Genomic DNA, 17,212 nt, shown 5'->3' with positions numbered 1-17,212 from the left:
GTATCAATACAGAAACTAATACCCCACCACAGTGGTGTGCAGCATCACAAGTGCAGAATGGCCACTGTGTTTCAGATTGGCTTTATGGCAAGGCGATGACTCACAGGCACAGCACCTCCTGCTGCTTCCTGGGAATTAGCTCCGTTACCAGCTCTGGAGCACTCTTTGCAGGCTGGTGTCCTGCTTGCTGCTGGCCCGTGTCCCTCCCAGACCCCAGTGTCCCTCTACCTAGGGCTGCCCCTTGGCAATACCCCCCATCACTCTCTATGGGTCTCCCCTCTCCGGGAAACCCCCAACCCTCTAATCCCCACCTTGCCTCAGTCTGGGCTACTGCCCGTCATCACCAAGCCCCCCTCCTTGGTGCAGACTGCAGTGTAAAAGCCACTCATCATAGGCAAAGGGGTTCAGACCTGCTGCCTTCCTCTGCCTCCCAGTACCTCTATAGGCCTTGGACCAGGCCCTGCAACTTGGGAAGTTGCCAGCCTAGAGCTCCTCTGCATCTCCCCAGCCCTGCTTCACTCCCAGTACCCTTTCTGCAGGCAAGCAGCCATACTCTCTCCAGCCTGGAGAGAGACTCTTCTAGGGGCTCTGGCTCACAGCCTTTTTATTTCCTTTTTATACAGGCCAGCTGTGGCCTGATTGGGGCATAGCCCAGCTGCAGCTGCTTCCCCAATGAGCCCAGTTTAGCTCAGCCACAACCTTCTCCCAGGGCTGACGTTAACCCTTTTTCCGCTGGAGTGGGGGAAGCTGCTCCACTACAGGCTCCAAAGAAAATTAAGGATGATGTAAATATCAGATGCTTATTATCCTGCCTATTGTCTTTGTGCCAACAGAGTGATAAGCCAACCCTTAGTCTACTACCTCACTGTACACTGAGGCTGCCACCTGCAGTGATTTCTACTACAAGGTGCAAAAAGGCAAAAAATTTCAAGCCACTGATAGTCATTACCACAAATAAAACCTTGCTAATTGTGGCACCTTCTTTCTATCCCTGTTTATTCACCTGACAGATGGCAAGAACTGTCCTACCATATTGTTTTCAGGTGTTTTTGTTGCCCACTGCTTTACAGTGGGTAAAAGCTGGGGTAGTAACAAAGCAAAGGTATCCCAGTTTTGTGCAGTGAGCCCAAATCCATAAGTGACTAGTCCCTGCTAGTTGCAATACAGCAGCACCCCACTACTTTGGAAACAACACAATCTATTATCTTTGTTAAACTAAAAGATCTAAAAACTGTCAAAGGGCAGGTGGGGTGGGAAGTGTCTTTCACAGCATGGTGGGGAAGGGCTTTATAAAAACATTTAGCTTATATGAAAGGTGTTGTTGGATCAACAGCTTTGAAGACTGAAGGCACCTCTTTAGTCTCAGGTGTGTGTGAGCACTGCTCCATCTTTCTAGAGGACAGTGTTTGTGAGTGGGCCAAATTAAGGTTGTGCTGGGTGAAGACTACGTGTTGCTCCTGGGTCCCAGAGGGTGAGAGCAAAGGGAGTGCTGTGATTGGGGAGGGTAAATAGCACTGGTCTGATGAGTATTAGCCTGGCAGTTTATTTGTCCTACAGGCGTCTTTTGTCCAGAACCTGTTGGACTGGATTAAAGGATAGAACATGGCAAGCATATAGGGGGTAGGATGTAAGAGTGGCTTGTTTTGCTGTTAATTGCTTTTCTCATACCATTGGTCAGTCTACCTTTGCATACTTTGAATCCCTTACTCCCTTTATGGGCTGGATCCAAAGGTCACTGAAGTTTGTAGAAAAGCTCCTATTGATTCTCATGGTTTTGGCCATAGCTGCACATATACCTATCCTCTCTGAGCAAAGGGTTAAAAAGCCAACAGTGAGAGTGACAAACTTTTTTTTATACTGGATTGGAAGAATATAACCATACAAAACATGTACAACCAATTACAAGAGGCAGTAATCAACTTCAACAGGAGATACAATAAAATTAAATTGGGCATCAGTATTAAATGGAAATTCTGCTATGAAAAGTCATTACAAAAATGGCACCATGAGAGTTTGTGTTTATTGCTCCTTTGTGACATCCAGATCCAACTTGTCTGCTTTACAATTAGAATGGTTTTCCTAACTATGATGCCTGCTTGGGATCCCAGATGGACAATGGATTTGGATTGGTTCAAGCGCCACCAAAGATGAAGTTGGAACTTAACAAATGTTATTGATTACATGTGAGTCAGAATGAGCATGATTCATTCTCTCAGCTGTTCTGGCTCTGCATGGGTGGCAGAGTAAACAGTAAAACCTTCTGACATTGAAGTTAACAGATCTGATTCGGACACACAACAGGAGGGAGCACACACTGGTGGAGAAGAAGGTGCCATTTTTAGTCACTTTTCAGAGCAGAACTGCAATCTAAGGCAACCCACATACTAGGAATTTACAGTCTTACGATTTTGTGTGTGGATACTGCAGAGGGTGCTTTGTGTGTGTGCACGCATGCATGTGTGTGCGTACAGTGGGCTTGCTCTTGGCTTTAGTATTTCATAGTTCAGTTGCATTGTCCTTTAGGTCAGACAGGCCTGTTAGCACTCTCACTGGCCCTCCTAATTCCACCCCCCTTGGATAGTCCACATGTAGGATGCCCATGGTGAGTCGTGTGGGCTGCTTGGTGAATACAGACTTTTCAGACATCTCTCTCTGGGCCAGATTCGCATCTAGTGTGAACAGATGTAGTTCCATTAAAGGGAGTGGAGCAATACCAATTTACACCAGCTGAGATGCCAACCCTGTTTCTCCCAGTAGCAGCTACTAAGAGGATCCTTTGAAAGCAGCAGCATTTTCACCAGTCTGTGAGTGACACCCCTTCCAATCCCTCACCTCTAGCAGCAAAGAGCTAGAGGAACTGAATCTTTACAGAAAGAGCAGGAAAATTTAAGGGGTCCCTGGGAAAGGCTACTTAGGGATCAGATGGCAGGGAGGGATTATTCAGGTCCACCCATCTTACCAGGAAGCACAAATGCAAGGTATTCTCATGGATATGGGGAGAGCAGGAAGCCTATTTCCGCCTGCCCCCCTCTACCTCTCAGAAATCATGGGGACATAGGAAGACTGAACTCAAACTCCTTGCCCTGATTAGTGGTTTCCAAGAAGTGAGAGGTCTGTGCCTATCAGATAATGAGCAATAAAACGCAGACAGACAATTTACCATACAACATCTGAAAGCTGTAAATAGGAACATCTGGGAAGAAAACTAGGAATACACATTTTAACTAGAGTGAAATGCACTGGAAGCTTTTTGGAAGGACATAGTGCAAATAGGACAGATATTTTGTTAAAAAATACAGGGACTATCCCTTTTAAATAGGAGCAGCTGGCAAAGAATACCAACTCCACCAAGTAAAGGAATGGATAGGGTAGCAGGGCCTATCTAGTGACAGTTCACATTGGGTCTAAGCTTCCTAGGCTAGCTGCTCACCATTAAAGGAGGGAGGTGGCTTTTGGGACCTCCGTCCAGGCAGTGACATTATATTACCCTGCACTAAAACTAAATATACTGGCATGCACCTCATTGTCATCATCAAAGTGCATGAAAAATTTTGCTTCTGAAGGTACCGCTTCTGAATTCAGTGAACATACAAATCTTCAAAGTATAAACAAGAATGTATCAGAGGGGTAGCCGTATTAGTCTGGATCTGTAAAAGCAGCAAAGAGTCCAGTGGCACCTTATAGACTAACAGACGTTTTGGACACAGCATCCAACGATCAGAGTCTCCAACCTGCCCTCAAGACATGTGACTGTGTCACATCAAAACCAAAAATATTTCATGTTAAGCCATCTGTGCATCTCTTCTCTCTTTCTCTCCCCATACCTGTGATCCCGATGTTGCCCCAGACATTGGTCCATAAGATAAATACAACACTGTCTTCGAGCACTGTGGGCTCTGCAGAGACAAAGGAGAAGCCTTCACCTCACTGAATCTCAGCTTCTCACTTATCCTCCAGAGCACATCAGTCACAACAGATCTGAGCAGGTCTTTGGCAATATGTGGACAGCTGGAGGGATGGACAGGAAGCCAGTGGCACATGAAAGAGGTTGGAATCCTGCTGCAGATATGTGCTACAGTATTGTCACAACAGTCCCCATGGGTTTCAGTATGAATTGGGAAAGGTTAAAGTTCATCCTTGGTAGTCACAAGATAATGCAAGGGGCTACCTGGTATCACGTGATCCTTCAGCAACTGGTCACGTGAACCTCTCTGGCCACCAAGCAGTTCATCTGTAAAGTGCATAACAGTGTGGTCCTCCAGTAGGCCAGCTTCCACTGCATGGTGCCTAAGTCTTTCGTTACCCACAAGCCCTTGCTTTCGCATGTATCCCTGCTGACAAAAGGGAGGCAGCTTCTGGTGAGTCAGAGCAAACAGGAAACAGGACTCTACAAATAAAACCAAAAAAAGATTATGTAGAGATGCTCTGTAAATGCTTAATGATTCAGGGTCTCCCAACAAGTCAATCATTCGGAACCAAAAGGATAAAGGTCAGGGACAGTGACAGCACTTCTCCAGCAACCACCCTGGCTTGATTAATCCAGAGTAATTAATTGTCTCCCACAGAATATGTAAATTCAGAGAGGGAGGAACAGAATTTGAGATTGAAACCTGGTTCTTCAATTTGGTAGCTCAGAAGTGCTTCCCTCTGTGGCCCCATGAAATTCATATATAGGTTTCCTAACCCATTCTCCAGCTCAGGAGGGGAGAGACTAGTTTTCCAGCTTTGGTATCACAGAGTTCTTTTCTCTCATCCCACAAGCTGTCCCTACTGTTTCCAACTGAAAGCAGCTGTGGTACTTGTCAGCACAAATCTCATTTCAGATGGAGGAGCGGGGAAGCTGAAGCCTGTGCGGTATTGAATCAAGACCCTAGCATACACTCCCAGGAGACAGGACCTGCCAAGGGGCACCCTGCTGTCCCTCCGCCTCTTGGGGCATTTAAGATCGTAGGCCATTTTGGAATTGGTGAGCTCCTGATATGACCCAGCACTTCTTCCTGTTTCATGGAGTGTATCCAACTAGTAGTAAGATTTCCCAGCTACCCAGTAGTCAGAGGGATCTTTCATGTTAACTAAACTGTTGGCCTGTTACCATCCTATCTCCCATTTCCAGCTAGCATCCAGGTTACCTGCAAAGAAGCTGCGCAGGTCAGTATCCAGGCAATTCTCCAGGAAGCGTCTAAGTGGGAGGATATGGGCATTTGGGGCAGTCCAGTCTGTCAGGAAATCCTCCACAATATGATGGACAGCATCTGGGCGGGGGAGAGGCCAGTCCGGAGGACGGAGACTCATCTCATGCACTGTTGACAGAACAAAGGAAAAAATGTGCTTTTGTCCTCCTTTTCCAGAATTAAAATGGAATTCGGAAGAGCTCAAGGAGATGGGAAGTTAATACTGCAGCAGCTATTCCAGCTTCCAGTCCTGGCCCCTGCCCCACCTTGCAACAACTTGGACACTGCACCTTGTTCTGATCTGCAGCACGAATCTCAGCTATTGCAGTCCTGGACTGACTCTCAGCTCTGTCAATGGCCCTCACTCCTGCCCTGCAGCACCCCCCGCTTTTCCAGTCCTGGATGGATGGACGCACACACACAACACCCACCATTACTATTTTAGCTCTGATCCCTCTGAACCAGCCAGTCATGCCAAACTGTGCTTAGGCTTTATGTTATTATTATCCAAACTCACTTCCCTTGTGACCCATGTCAGAATTTGAAGCTAGGTCTCTGGAGGTGAAATGTCAACACTCTAATCTTTGGATCCTCCCAGGGAAATTTATTGTGTGTGCTTTTTTATTTGCTTTGATGTTATGCTGCTTTTAAATCTTGCTCTTGGCTTCTTTCATCAGAGCTGGGGGTTCTCCTGTCAGTATATGATGTCTCAGAGATGGGTACACCACAGGACAGCAGCTGACTTTGGCAACGCCACTAGGCACCACAATACTTACACAACTCAGAAGTCACATGGTGTGACGTTGTACTCTATATGATTTTAGGAAAGTATGCTGATGAGTATGAATATAATGTAACTGGAATATGCTTCATGCAAAAGGTCTCTTGTAAGGTATCATTACAAAGCTTATAATCTACTGAGTGTGATCATCCTATTTGTATAAATGTACCACTCTTGTATCTGAAACTAGAAATATGAAATATAACTCTGAGGGCCTATTGTAATTATGCAAAGTGTGGGCCATTAATGGTGGTTTGGAATCTTGATGACTCCCATTAACCAGGACAATTGACTGCAGATGGCTCTGTTTTACTTGTATACCTGTGTGCTGGCAAGTGGGTAATGAAGTCTAACATGACATGTGATCATGTCACCTGAACTGGAATCCATCTTTAACCTGGTGCTTTTCCATTGAAAAGGAGAGGGTGGGAACAGGAGCATAGCCAGGTGGAGGGAACAGGCGGAGTGGGGGGAGGGGGGGGAAGTGTCACTCGCTGCGGCACTTTTACTGCTGGGGCAGCGCTTCGGGTCTTTGGCGGCGGGACCTTCACTTGCTCCGCGGGTCTTTGGCGGCATTTCGGTGATGAGGCGTGTGCTGCCGAAGACACCCGGAGCAAGTGAAGGGCCCACCACCGAAGTACCGCCGAAGACCTGGAGCGCTGCCCTGTCAGTAAAAGCACCACAGCGGGTGGCGCCTTTTTTTCCCCCCACCTCCCGGGTGAGTAAAATTAAAAAGGCGCCACTTGTGCTCAGTGGGGGAGCGGCCGCTGCAACTGGGTTTTTCCTATGGCTACCAGTTCATATCAGTCTTTAGACCAAAATGAAGGCCCTGAATCGGTTTAAGCTTGGACTATTTATCCAAAAGTCCTTTATTTGTCTGTTGGTCAGTGGATTTGAACCAGAATATGTGAGCCTTCCCAGGAACTGTTACTTCTCTGGAAATGTTATAATCAGTGATTTCCCTAAATCATCCTCTACTGTTTTCACTTCCTGGAGGAGCTGTTGTAGCCCAAAGATATTGCAGGAAGTTGCCGTATCTGACACCACTCATCAGTGATGTCTTCTGGATGACTGAAGAGCAGTGCTGATGAGTTCCAGAGGAACTTCCCTTCCCTCTTCCATTTCTTTATTTTGTATTCTTATTATTTGTACTACTGTAGGGACTAGCTGCCCTAGTCCTAGACCAGGACTTTGTTGTGCCAGGTGCTGTACAAAGAGATGATCCCTGACCAAAGAGGCTTCCAAGGATCAGACAAGAGACAACAACTTAATATACACTGATGGGGTGGGTGGGTTACAAGTATAACATGAGCACCTGCAGCAGTGGCTAGTATACCACAGGGGAACAACTTCAAAGAAGCAGGGGAACATGTCTAGGATGGGCTCAAAATTCCCTCTTGTCCTGAACCATCCTTAACTTTCCATCTTGTACATATGGAATACTCCGGGTAGAAGGGTGAGGAGGGATGCTTGTCAGCTTACCTGTGGGTAGTTGTTTGTAGTAATAAATAACAGGATGCAGAAAGTTAGACTGCCAGGCATGTTGTGCCTCCCCCACTGCTCGGTTGTAGTAGAAGACATCCTTGTCAGCCCCAGAGAAATTCTTCCCATACTCCATGACGACAACAAAGAGCCCATTGTGGGCCTTTCTCCCTGTGTGCAATTCCAGCTCTGCCAGGATCCCGACTGGATACTCCTCCAGGTACTCAAATGCTGTGGCATTCCTAGGAGTCACAACCACATTCATGAGATCTTTCTACAAGGAACAATCTAACCAGCCAACAAGGGGTTAAGGCAAATATATAGCACCCAATATATCCTCATTGGCTGAGGCCCCTGAACACCATCAGATGGTAATGACTTTCAGTCATTATTCATCTGGTTTGGACCACACCTAGTGATGTAGGGATTTAAAAAGCTCAATATCCTATTACAAGTCTCCATTATTTCCAGACCAAGGGACCCTTCTCCCCAGGGCTTAAATCCAGCCGAAGTCATCCGGTGCAGAGTCCCGGCGCACCCCATGGGGCTGGAGCTCTGAGCCTTGAGGCTCCAGGAAATATTTGGGGAGAATTTAAGCCCTGCTTCACACCATCCAAAATGGAGACAGCCTATCTTGTTGAAAGCTTTTCACCAGGGACATTCAAAGGGGAATCCAGAAATACAGTTTTGACTTCAGCAGGAGGTTTCGGTTTGTTTTAGCCCCTAAAGAGAAGGGACTTATTGATGGAGCAGAGTGCCGGGAATAATCACTCACTCACTCTCTCAGCAGAATGAGGTCACCCAGGACACTGAACATCTGGTATAGTCCAGACGCCTCATTCACCCGTTTGATGATGGAATTTGTCAGCTGTGTAATGGAGTAGACTGATGATGGCCAGGGGACTCCGTGATGACGATGTTCCAACAAACGATGGACAGCACGAGCTAGGATAGCAAATCAAGAAAGAAAAGAAAGAAAAAGCTCCCTTTAAAATACAGCTCACATCTTTAAGATACTGAATCGCACAACAAGGAGACACATACAAGCAACATCAGGACAGACGAGTGATACTAGACTATAGCAAATCATGTGATCTCCACCTCAGCCAATCGGCACTAAGAATTCTCCCCAGGGTTGCTCATGCTGAATGGACAGTCCTCAGAAAGCTGAGGTGATCCTAACCAGCTGGAAATTAAGGGAGTTCTCTTTGTGAATCATTTCACCAGAGCAGCAGTCTCTCAAAAGTATAAGAATTTTCAAAAAATATTAACGCCTCTGCCCAAAACTCTGCTCCACAAAAGACCTCTCACCACAACCACTCACAAGACAGTATACCTGATGGCAAGAACTTATGCATTGTGTTGTATAAATAAGAGATAGAAGGCAAGAGATAGGAAGACAAACTCGCAAACAAAAGACAAAACAAAAAATGACATAACTAAAAGACAACAGATATGGGCCAAAATCTTTCCACAGCCTATCCTTCACCTCATACCTTGCTATGCAATCGCAAACTGGATAGATCACATTTTCACAATGAGGACTGTGTGATATACTAAAGACTGAAGGTGATCAGGTAACATTCACTAATCCACTACTAGCCTGTGAATTGTTCCTTCCCACCTCAGCCCTTCTTTCCCAACTTTTGCCCATTCTGTACATCCAACGCTCACTTGTATATCGGAATCCATGGATAAAGCCCCCAGCAGATTTCCTGAAGTCGATAGAGTGGCTAGCAGTGCCCAGAACAAAGAGCCCCCGGGTGCCTCTTGACTCATAACTGGGTTTGATCAGAGGATACTTCTTCTTATTCCCTTTCGCTGGCATCAGTCTAAGAGATCTGGGTGCACAAAAGAGCAGATTAAGCCAGTCAGGACGGGGAGATTTGAGGGTAGGTGGCTGAGCGTGTCTGGAGGGGCATAGGTTATGCTCTGGTCATTTTGAAAGATCTCGCTTCCTGCTCCCACTGCCCTCAGAAGGGTTCATTCCTTTCTCCAGCCAGGAGCACACAGAGGGAATTTTATCAGAAACCAAGAGTATCCATTTTAAGGTGGTTTTGGGTGGGGTCACATTTGGGTCTGAGCCACTTGACACAGTAACACTCCCATTTAAAAGAAAGCAGAGTTACTGATATCATTTCCAGTCTGTATTAGGAGACAAGCCAAGGCAGAGTGTGATGAGAATGTGCGCTGAGGGATGAAGATTAGAAAAAAAGCTTCGCTGTATGGATCTGGATCTGTACACCACTGATGCAGTCACCAGCTGACAATACCCACGGGACATCAGGGCCTTCAGCTCCAGAGACATAGGCCTCTCCCCAGGGAGTCAAGGAAGCAGGTCTGCAAATTCAAACAACTCCACTCACTTAGATCTGACATCCCATCTGGTAGAGAGCAGTGGTACACATTTTCTCAAACACTCACATACATAATCTCACTTCCTCTGTTCCTTCTTCCTCCAGGCCCAGGTTCACCCTCACCTATTGTATATGGAGAAGTCAAACTTCCAACCCAGGCAGCGGATGACACGGTCGTAGGGGGCCCGGGTGGCAAAGTTGTCCAGCTCATCCTGTGGGAGAGTGATGGATTCTGCACCTGCACTGCTGTTGCTGTTTTCCAGATAGAATTTGAGAGTGATGTGCAGCTTCCCTTTCTTATCCTTGACAATAGCCAGATCTTCCAAGTCACCCTCCAGGAGCCCATCCAAAGACTTCAGCTGGTATGTATCTAGGAGGCCATTGTTAATCGCTCTGAGGAACAGGGAGAATATAAGAAAGAAGAGGGATCTGGGGTTCAAGAACTGCTCCTGGAAACATGACGAGTATATTACGCATCCTACGATTCTGTCCCGAAGCACACTATAGCTATCCCACAATTGGTGCCTTTTGTGTCTGTGGGAATTTGGTGCTGGTGAGATGTGCCAGACTGACAGTGCTGGAGACAGGCATCCTTTATGTACCACCCAAGCAGGTACAACATAGTGGCAATGTAAGTTTCCTTCATACTGCCTCACCAGTACACCTCACAGCAATAAAAGGAGAGCTCAGTCTCCATTCTATCTATGGCCCCCATTCCCAGAGTATCTGAGTGTTTCATGGTCATTAACGTGTTCATCTTCCCAACACCCTCCTGAAGTAGGGCAGTGCTATTATCCCCATTTTACAGGTGGGGAAGCGAGGCACAAACTAAACTTGCTCAAGGTCACACAGGGCATCTGTGGCAGAAAAAGGAATTGAACCTGGGTCTCCTGAGCTGGTGTCCTAATCACTGGACTATCCTTCCATGGTTCAATCAATCCTGGGCCTCCCTTCTGAGATAGCAAGTAAGAGGCCAATTAGTGATTGTAATAATGACAGATTTTAGGATTGTTTCTATTAGGAACTGTCAGAGACTCCCCCTACCAACTCATTTCACAGCCATGAAATAGACAACTTTTAGTAACTGCAAACCTGGGCTGGATTAAAAGATGGGCCTGAAGGTGAAAGGCCCCATATCCCATTACTAATCCTCCAAGCCATTAGTCTGCTGCACCAATCTGGCCAGTCTCATCAGCCAATGGCAATTTCTCTTGGTTAATATTCAGTTCACATTAAAACCATGAAGGAGACCAGTCTCATACCTTAAATCTCCAACGTAGTGGGTAGCCCAAGAGAGGCGAACACGGGAGCGGCTCACCATATGTATGAAATTGGTGACCCCCAGAATGTTCTCTGCTGTCTCAAAGGCAGAGTTCCCCCGACCCAAGATCAACACAGTCTGGCCAGCAAAGTCCTCTGGGTTGATGGACACAGATTCATAGCCCTCAACATATTCCGAGCCTGGGAAGTTTACCACATTGGGAACCCATGTTCCAGTGGCTACCAACAATAGGCTGCAAAGAGACATGATGAGAAAGCATTGTCAGCATTAGGGAACACAGGAATTGCCACATAAGATCTCATCCACCATCCCACCTCCTGTAATACAGGATTGCACTACTGCTACCTTGTTCAGTGTAATATTCTGCAGCCTGCCATACTGACCCAGCTATTTAATGCATTTTCATTGCTCAGTACTACATAGCATGAGTGGAAGCATCATCCCAACTTCAATTAGTAATCTGCTTATTCTCCATACCATGAGGGTCAATAACCCTTGTAATTTTATCCTAGCAAAGGCCATTGCAGATGTTATGCATAAATCTTCTCCAAGTCTCCCTAAGCTTTACGTATTTAAAAAAAACCAGTGCCAGTGAGTTTCACAGGTTAACTATATGGTGCATAAAAAGTATTTCCTTCTACACATTTTAAATGTGTTGCCTTTTAATACAGTATATGGAGTGCTCCCTGTCATTTTATTATGGGACAGAAAACATCTCAATTTAAAAGAATAAACTAGATGATAAAGTAAGCAGAATCATCTCACAGGTCCTCTGTTCCAACTGTTATTTAATGTTAGGGCAACATCTAAGAGTGGAAAAGAATATAAAATAATCCTGACTGGCAGCACTGTCAACTGTTCTAGTTCTGAGCTGTCCACACAACTCTATGACAGCACCTCATGCCTAACTGGTAGCACCTCATTATTCCAGTTCTGCCCCAAATCCACCCTTCAGACAAGGCACCTCAGTCCTGACCTGCCAGTCCAGTTCTGGACTCCTAACGAGCATCTGGAAACATAGAATAGGGTTTAGAATACAACCATCTCAGACTCAAAACTTTCATGGTTTTATGCCAAAATGGTTGTTTACTGAAACTGCTTTACCACAGGAACAGAAATAACACCTGTCAGCACTTCAAACTTCTGCAGTGTGATGTTGCTCAAGGAAGGTGGCACTTTTTCAAGAATTATGTCATGTCACCTACAACCAAACAGGTAGCTATGTACTAGGCTCATGGAAAGCTGCATAGCCGGCCAGGCCCACTTTGCTGGTTACCTGCATCTGTAGTTCTGGCTGTTATGGTCTGTAAGAATGAAGTAATGGCCATTCCATGCCTGTGAGTCCCTCTCCAGTCTCACATGGATGATGGCAGTGTTGTATTGAACCCGGAGCTCCAACATGGAAGCAAAGTCTTCAAGGTAACGCACCATGGTGTCAGCCTCAGGGAAGAAGTCATGAGAGTAGTGTTGGAAAAGCAGTCGGCTGTCATGGCTGAGAAGGGAGTTCCAGTCATGGCGAAGATTGAATTCGCTGTTGGACTTGCCAGTGTGTCGTTTGTTGATGCTGATAAGCTTGCGATGGCGTGGATAAAGGGCAAAGAAGCTGCCAGGTGCATGGCTACGCTCAAAGACCACATAGTCCCGGCCTGCATGTTGGAGGAAATAGGCCATCTGCAAGCCTGAGGGGCCAGCACCAATGATGCAATAGTTGTGGTGTGGAAGGGCGGAGGCAACATCAGTGCAGGAAGGGCCCATGTAGAAGGCAAAGGTTAGGAGCAGGCCCCATGCACACTGGGCAGCAGGCAGGGCCATCATGGGAACAGCAAGGCCAGCTCTGTTCAAAACAAAACCCAGTCACAAGAAACTTGCAAGAGCCGAGTGGGGTTACAAGTAAATCACTCCAGCGCTCAGCTTTGGGGTGAATCCACCTTTGCACGGGCACTGCAGACCCCCCAGGCGCCTCTATGGATGCACCTAGTCCACATCTGGCCACCTCCTTGCCCAGTCTCTGGCGCTAAACCCTCACCCCTCCCTGGTACTCCTCCATCTTGGTAGACCCCACATGACCAGGGGGCACAGCCCCCAAAATAGGGAACAGGGACACAGCCCCCTAAGGGAACTTCCCCCCACTCAAAGGGAAAAGGGGGTGTCACACACCTGCACACACGCTGCCCCACTCCACCTCAGCCAATGGGGGACAGGGATGTGAAGCCTCCAGTCAATGGGGCAAATCACCCCCCCTTGCCCCAATCCATCCCAGCCAATGGGGAAAGGGGACGTGAACCCTCCAGCCAATAGGAAAATCGCTCAGCTCCCTCAGTGGGGAAAGGTGACCAGACCCTCACCCCGGCCAATGGGCACAACCCCACTGACACCCCCCCCCCTCCGCCCAATAAGGAAGGAGGCGTGACCAGCGTCCGTGTGGTGCGTAACATGTGACGTATTGACGCACCTGACCCGTCAGCCTGTAGCGAATCGATCCAGGCAGGTCCCGTCTGCCCAGCGGCCCCGTAAACACCGAACTCGGACCATAGAGTCCCGGCGACCGTGGTCCTCCCGCGGCGGACAGACTATACCCCACCAGCGAGAGAAGTTGCAAGAGCGGCTACTCCTCCCGAGCGGGAGGAGGGCACTGGGAGCGGAGCCGTGTCACGTGATAGAGGCGACTCGCTTCCTATCGGAGCCGCGCTGTGTCACCCGTGTCACGTGTCGGGGGTGAAGCGTCCCAGCGGGGGTCTTAAAGGGGCAGGGCCGGATGAATTCCCCCCGCTGGCTGGGGGGGGAGCTGAGCCAGGCCAGGCCGAGCCTGGGGTGCCCGGGTGAGCTTCAGCCTGGGGCACAGTAGCGTAGCTAGGTGGAGGGAGCAGGGGCAGCGCCTGAGCCCAGCATTCCCCCAGCGGCGCCTCTTCCACTCGTCCCTGATTTTGGCGGCGCGCCGCTCCGTCTTTCGGCGCCATTTCGGCGCATGCGCAGGGCCACCGAACTAATAATTTCGTCGGCTATGCGCATGCGCCGAAATGCCGCCGAAGGACGTGCGCCTTTTTTCTCCGCCGCTGCCACTCTGGTTTCCTGTCAGGGGCTGAGCCCCGCAGCCAGCCCCGCTAGCCCCGTCCCCTGAAACAGCCGCAGGTCTCAGGGCCCTTCCTGTCGCTGCCCAGCGCTGCGATAGGACTCCCCGCCCCCGCCCCGCCTGACAGGCTTCCGCCCCCTCTGCCCGGCGGCGTGCGGAGACCCGGCACTACCACGGCAGCCACCTGCCGCACAGGAAGGCCGGCTGCACCCACGCTTCTTGCTGCGGAGCGCAGCTACATAGGGCGGGGAAAGGCTCCAGCAGCTGGGCACGGTACTCATGGAAAGGCCCCTGCAGGGTAGGCAGTGGGGCACGATTGCATTGTCAGCAATAGCAGTGTATACATGGGAGGCACAGCTTGGGTGTGCAGAGAGCCATTTAGGCATATATACCCTGGGTTCAGGTGTGTAGGGCACTCTACTCTCCTAAGCCGTGCTTCACGGTCCACACTGCTCTTTGTATCTGTGCACACTGGCTGTGCAGTATCTGTACTGTACCAAGCCTCTGTAAGTGTGAACCTACTTCTAGCTGGTGTTAGGCGTGGTAATAAGCGTCCTTTTTGGGGAAATGGGAAAGAGTTGAGATGGGCTGGAGCTGTTGCTGAAGTCTGATCCTGTTTCCTTTAAGACAAAATAAGACAATCACACAAATGGGGAGAATAGCAGCAAAAATAAGAGAATGGAGCTTCTGTCTCTGATGCCAACTTTCACTTGCAACCTCACCGCTGGAGAAACACAGGCACAGCAGTGTCATCAGTAATGGTGAGACAGGCTTTTAAGGCATTGCTTTTAGTTGCCTTTCTAGTCACAGCGTTGCAACAGTGTTGCAAAAGATGGAATTGCCTCCACTGCCTAAACCAGACTCTCTTTAGACAGAAGGCTGAGAAAGAGAAGAAATCAAGTGGGTAAGGAATATGATACGAGGGTGACAGCAGGATCGCATGCCTCGCATTCCAGGTGGTGTTTGGGATTTAGCTCTAGCCAAAGTATGTGGGGCAAGGGGAGTCGTGTCATCTAGGTCCCACTTTCTGGCCCAGTTTGGAAGTCCCTCAAGATCCAGAAAGTCCCCATGGTGTGATGGTGAAGCCTAGGAGACAATGACATCTACGATCAAAAAGCTCACTTCTTCCAATACTTGCATCTCCCCTGCTTGCTCTCATTTAGTGAACCCCAAATAAACAACGTCAAAGGAATGGCAATGTCCTCCCATTACCACTAACCAATCAAAACACATCAGTGATTAAACGATAAATGTTTTCTCTAATTTCTAGACACTGCTCATTCTATTACCTCAACTTGACCCCTTATCACAGTTCTTTTAATGTAAACAAGCCAGGTTGTACTAGTCTATTTGTGTCCAACTTTGCTGACTTGTAAACAATTGTGACAGAGAGAGTTGGACTTTTGATACCTTGGACAATTGAGAGTACAGGCTTCTGCATAGCACTGCCCCCCAACCAATAAGGCTAAGGGGGCAAATGCTTCTTTCCAGGAGGAAGAGGAGTCTAGGGTAACTCATGGAGAGGGGGCACAGCCTGATGCATCTGGAAGGGAGCTGAATTTCAGGCCTGTGTGAAATCTCTTTGCAGTATGCTGAGAAGTAACTCTTGCTGGAAGAGGTTGGTGCAGGGAGAGAAGAGCAGACCAGCATTCCATCTGTATGATCTAAAAGAAGGGAAGTACTGTATATACACCACCTGGTAGCAAATTCAGGGGAAGTAGTTTGGCCTAGGAGGTTCCACTATTACAGCTGTAGCCACACTGACCAAAGTAGGACTGGTAATACATTGCATGATTAAGAGGGTGGCACTGTTGAATGGCAGAGGCAGTTAGGTCTCTGTGGCAGGCAAAATGAGTGCTATGTATTAAATTGAAAAGCACTTTGGGATCAAAAGTGCTAATGAAATGGTATTTAGTACCTCCTTCCACTAATACACCAGTACATTGGGAGGCTGGGGAGTAGCAACCTAATGACAGTAGCCTGGAATTAAACTCCCCATCATGGACCTAACCATATCAGCCACAGTATCAGGGGCTTGTTCACCTGCACATCTACCAATGTGATATATGCCATTATTTTAAATTCAAATTCTTGTAAAAAACATTGCAGCTAATTAATACTTTAATCAAAATGCCATGGCATTCAGGAAAGCTTGGTGCTTACACCCAGGTCCTATACCATTGAAAAAATGGATTTTTCACCACTGACTTCAGTGGTGCAGGATTGGGCCTTTAATAGTTATTTGTGACATACTACAACTGGACTTGTTAGATATTTAAAATGTAAGATGCCTCCTAGGAAGCACTTACATATTAATTCTTGTAATATTTTTCTCCCGCTGTATGTGGATATAATCAGATGTGAACATGGGAATTTGTAGAGAATTATCCTGAAGAACAAGGCTGAGGGGAAGTATGATTGCTCTCTATAAATATATCAGAGGAATAAATACCAGGGAGGGAGAGGAATTATTTAAGCTCAGTACCAACGTGGACACAAGAAAAAATGGATATAAACTGGCTATCAGGAAGTTTAGACTTGAAATTAGACGAAGGTTTCTAACCATCAGAGGAGGGAAGTTCTGGAACAGCCTTCCAAGGGGAGTAGTGGGGGCAAAAGACATATCTGGCTTCAAGACCAAGCTTGATACGTTTATGGATGGGATGGTATAATGGGATAGCCTAATTTTGTCAATTAATTAGTCTTTGACTACTAGCGGTAAATATGCCCGATGGCTTGTGAGGGGATGGGATCTGAATTACTACAGAGAATTCTTTCCTGGGTGTCTGGCTGGTGAGTCTTGCTCACATGCTCAGGGTTTAGCTGATTGCCATATTTGTGGTCGGGAAGGAATTTTCCTCCAGGGCAGATTGGCAGAAGCCCTGGGGGGTTTTCACCTTCCTCTGCAGCATGGGGCACAGGTCACTTGCTGGAAGATTCTCTGCACCTTGAAGTCTTTAAATCATGATTTGAGGACTTCAATGGCTCAGACACAGGTTTGATACAGGAGTGGGTGGGTGAGATTCTGTGGCCTGCATCGTGCAGGAGGTCAGACTAGATGATCATAAT

The 17,212-nt window shown here is 47.6% G+C and overlaps 1 protein-coding gene across 2 annotated transcripts; it reads right to left on the bottom strand.

Annotated features, from left to right (window-relative positions):
- Positions 1–1,824: 1,824 nt before the first annotated feature.
- On the bottom strand, positions 1,825–13,891 carry FOXRED2 (FAD dependent oxidoreductase domain containing 2). Of its 2 annotated transcripts, none has more exons than XM_044999129.1 (9): positions 13,526–13,891; positions 12,350–12,907; positions 11,054–11,305; positions 9,915–10,184; positions 9,109–9,275; positions 8,214–8,379; positions 7,435–7,676; positions 5,130–5,300; positions 1,825–4,387 (listed from the first exon to the last, which is right to left on the bottom strand). In XM_044999129.1, exons 2-9 carry the CDS (start codon positions 12,886–12,888, stop codon positions 4,125–4,127), a joined length of 2,070 nt encoding a protein of 689 aa, XP_044855064.1. In that variant the 5' UTR covers positions 12,889–12,907; positions 13,526–13,891; the 3' UTR covers positions 1,825–4,124. The 2 variants fall into 2 exon arrangements, with proteins under 2 accessions (XP_044855064.1, XP_044855073.1); XM_044999138.1 differs by lacking the exon at positions 13,526–13,891 and adding an exon at positions 13,231–13,406.
- Positions 13,892–17,212: the final 3,321 nt, after the last annotated feature.

The sequence above is a fragment of the Mauremys mutica genome, chromosome 1 (genome assembly GCF_020497125.1).
Source record: "Mauremys mutica isolate MM-2020 ecotype Southern chromosome 1, ASM2049712v1, whole genome shotgun sequence".
NCBI lineage: Eukaryota > Metazoa > Chordata > Testudines > Geoemydidae > Mauremys > Mauremys mutica.
Note: the sequence above shows the minus strand (reverse complement) of the source record. Positions and strands in the feature narration are given on the sequence as shown.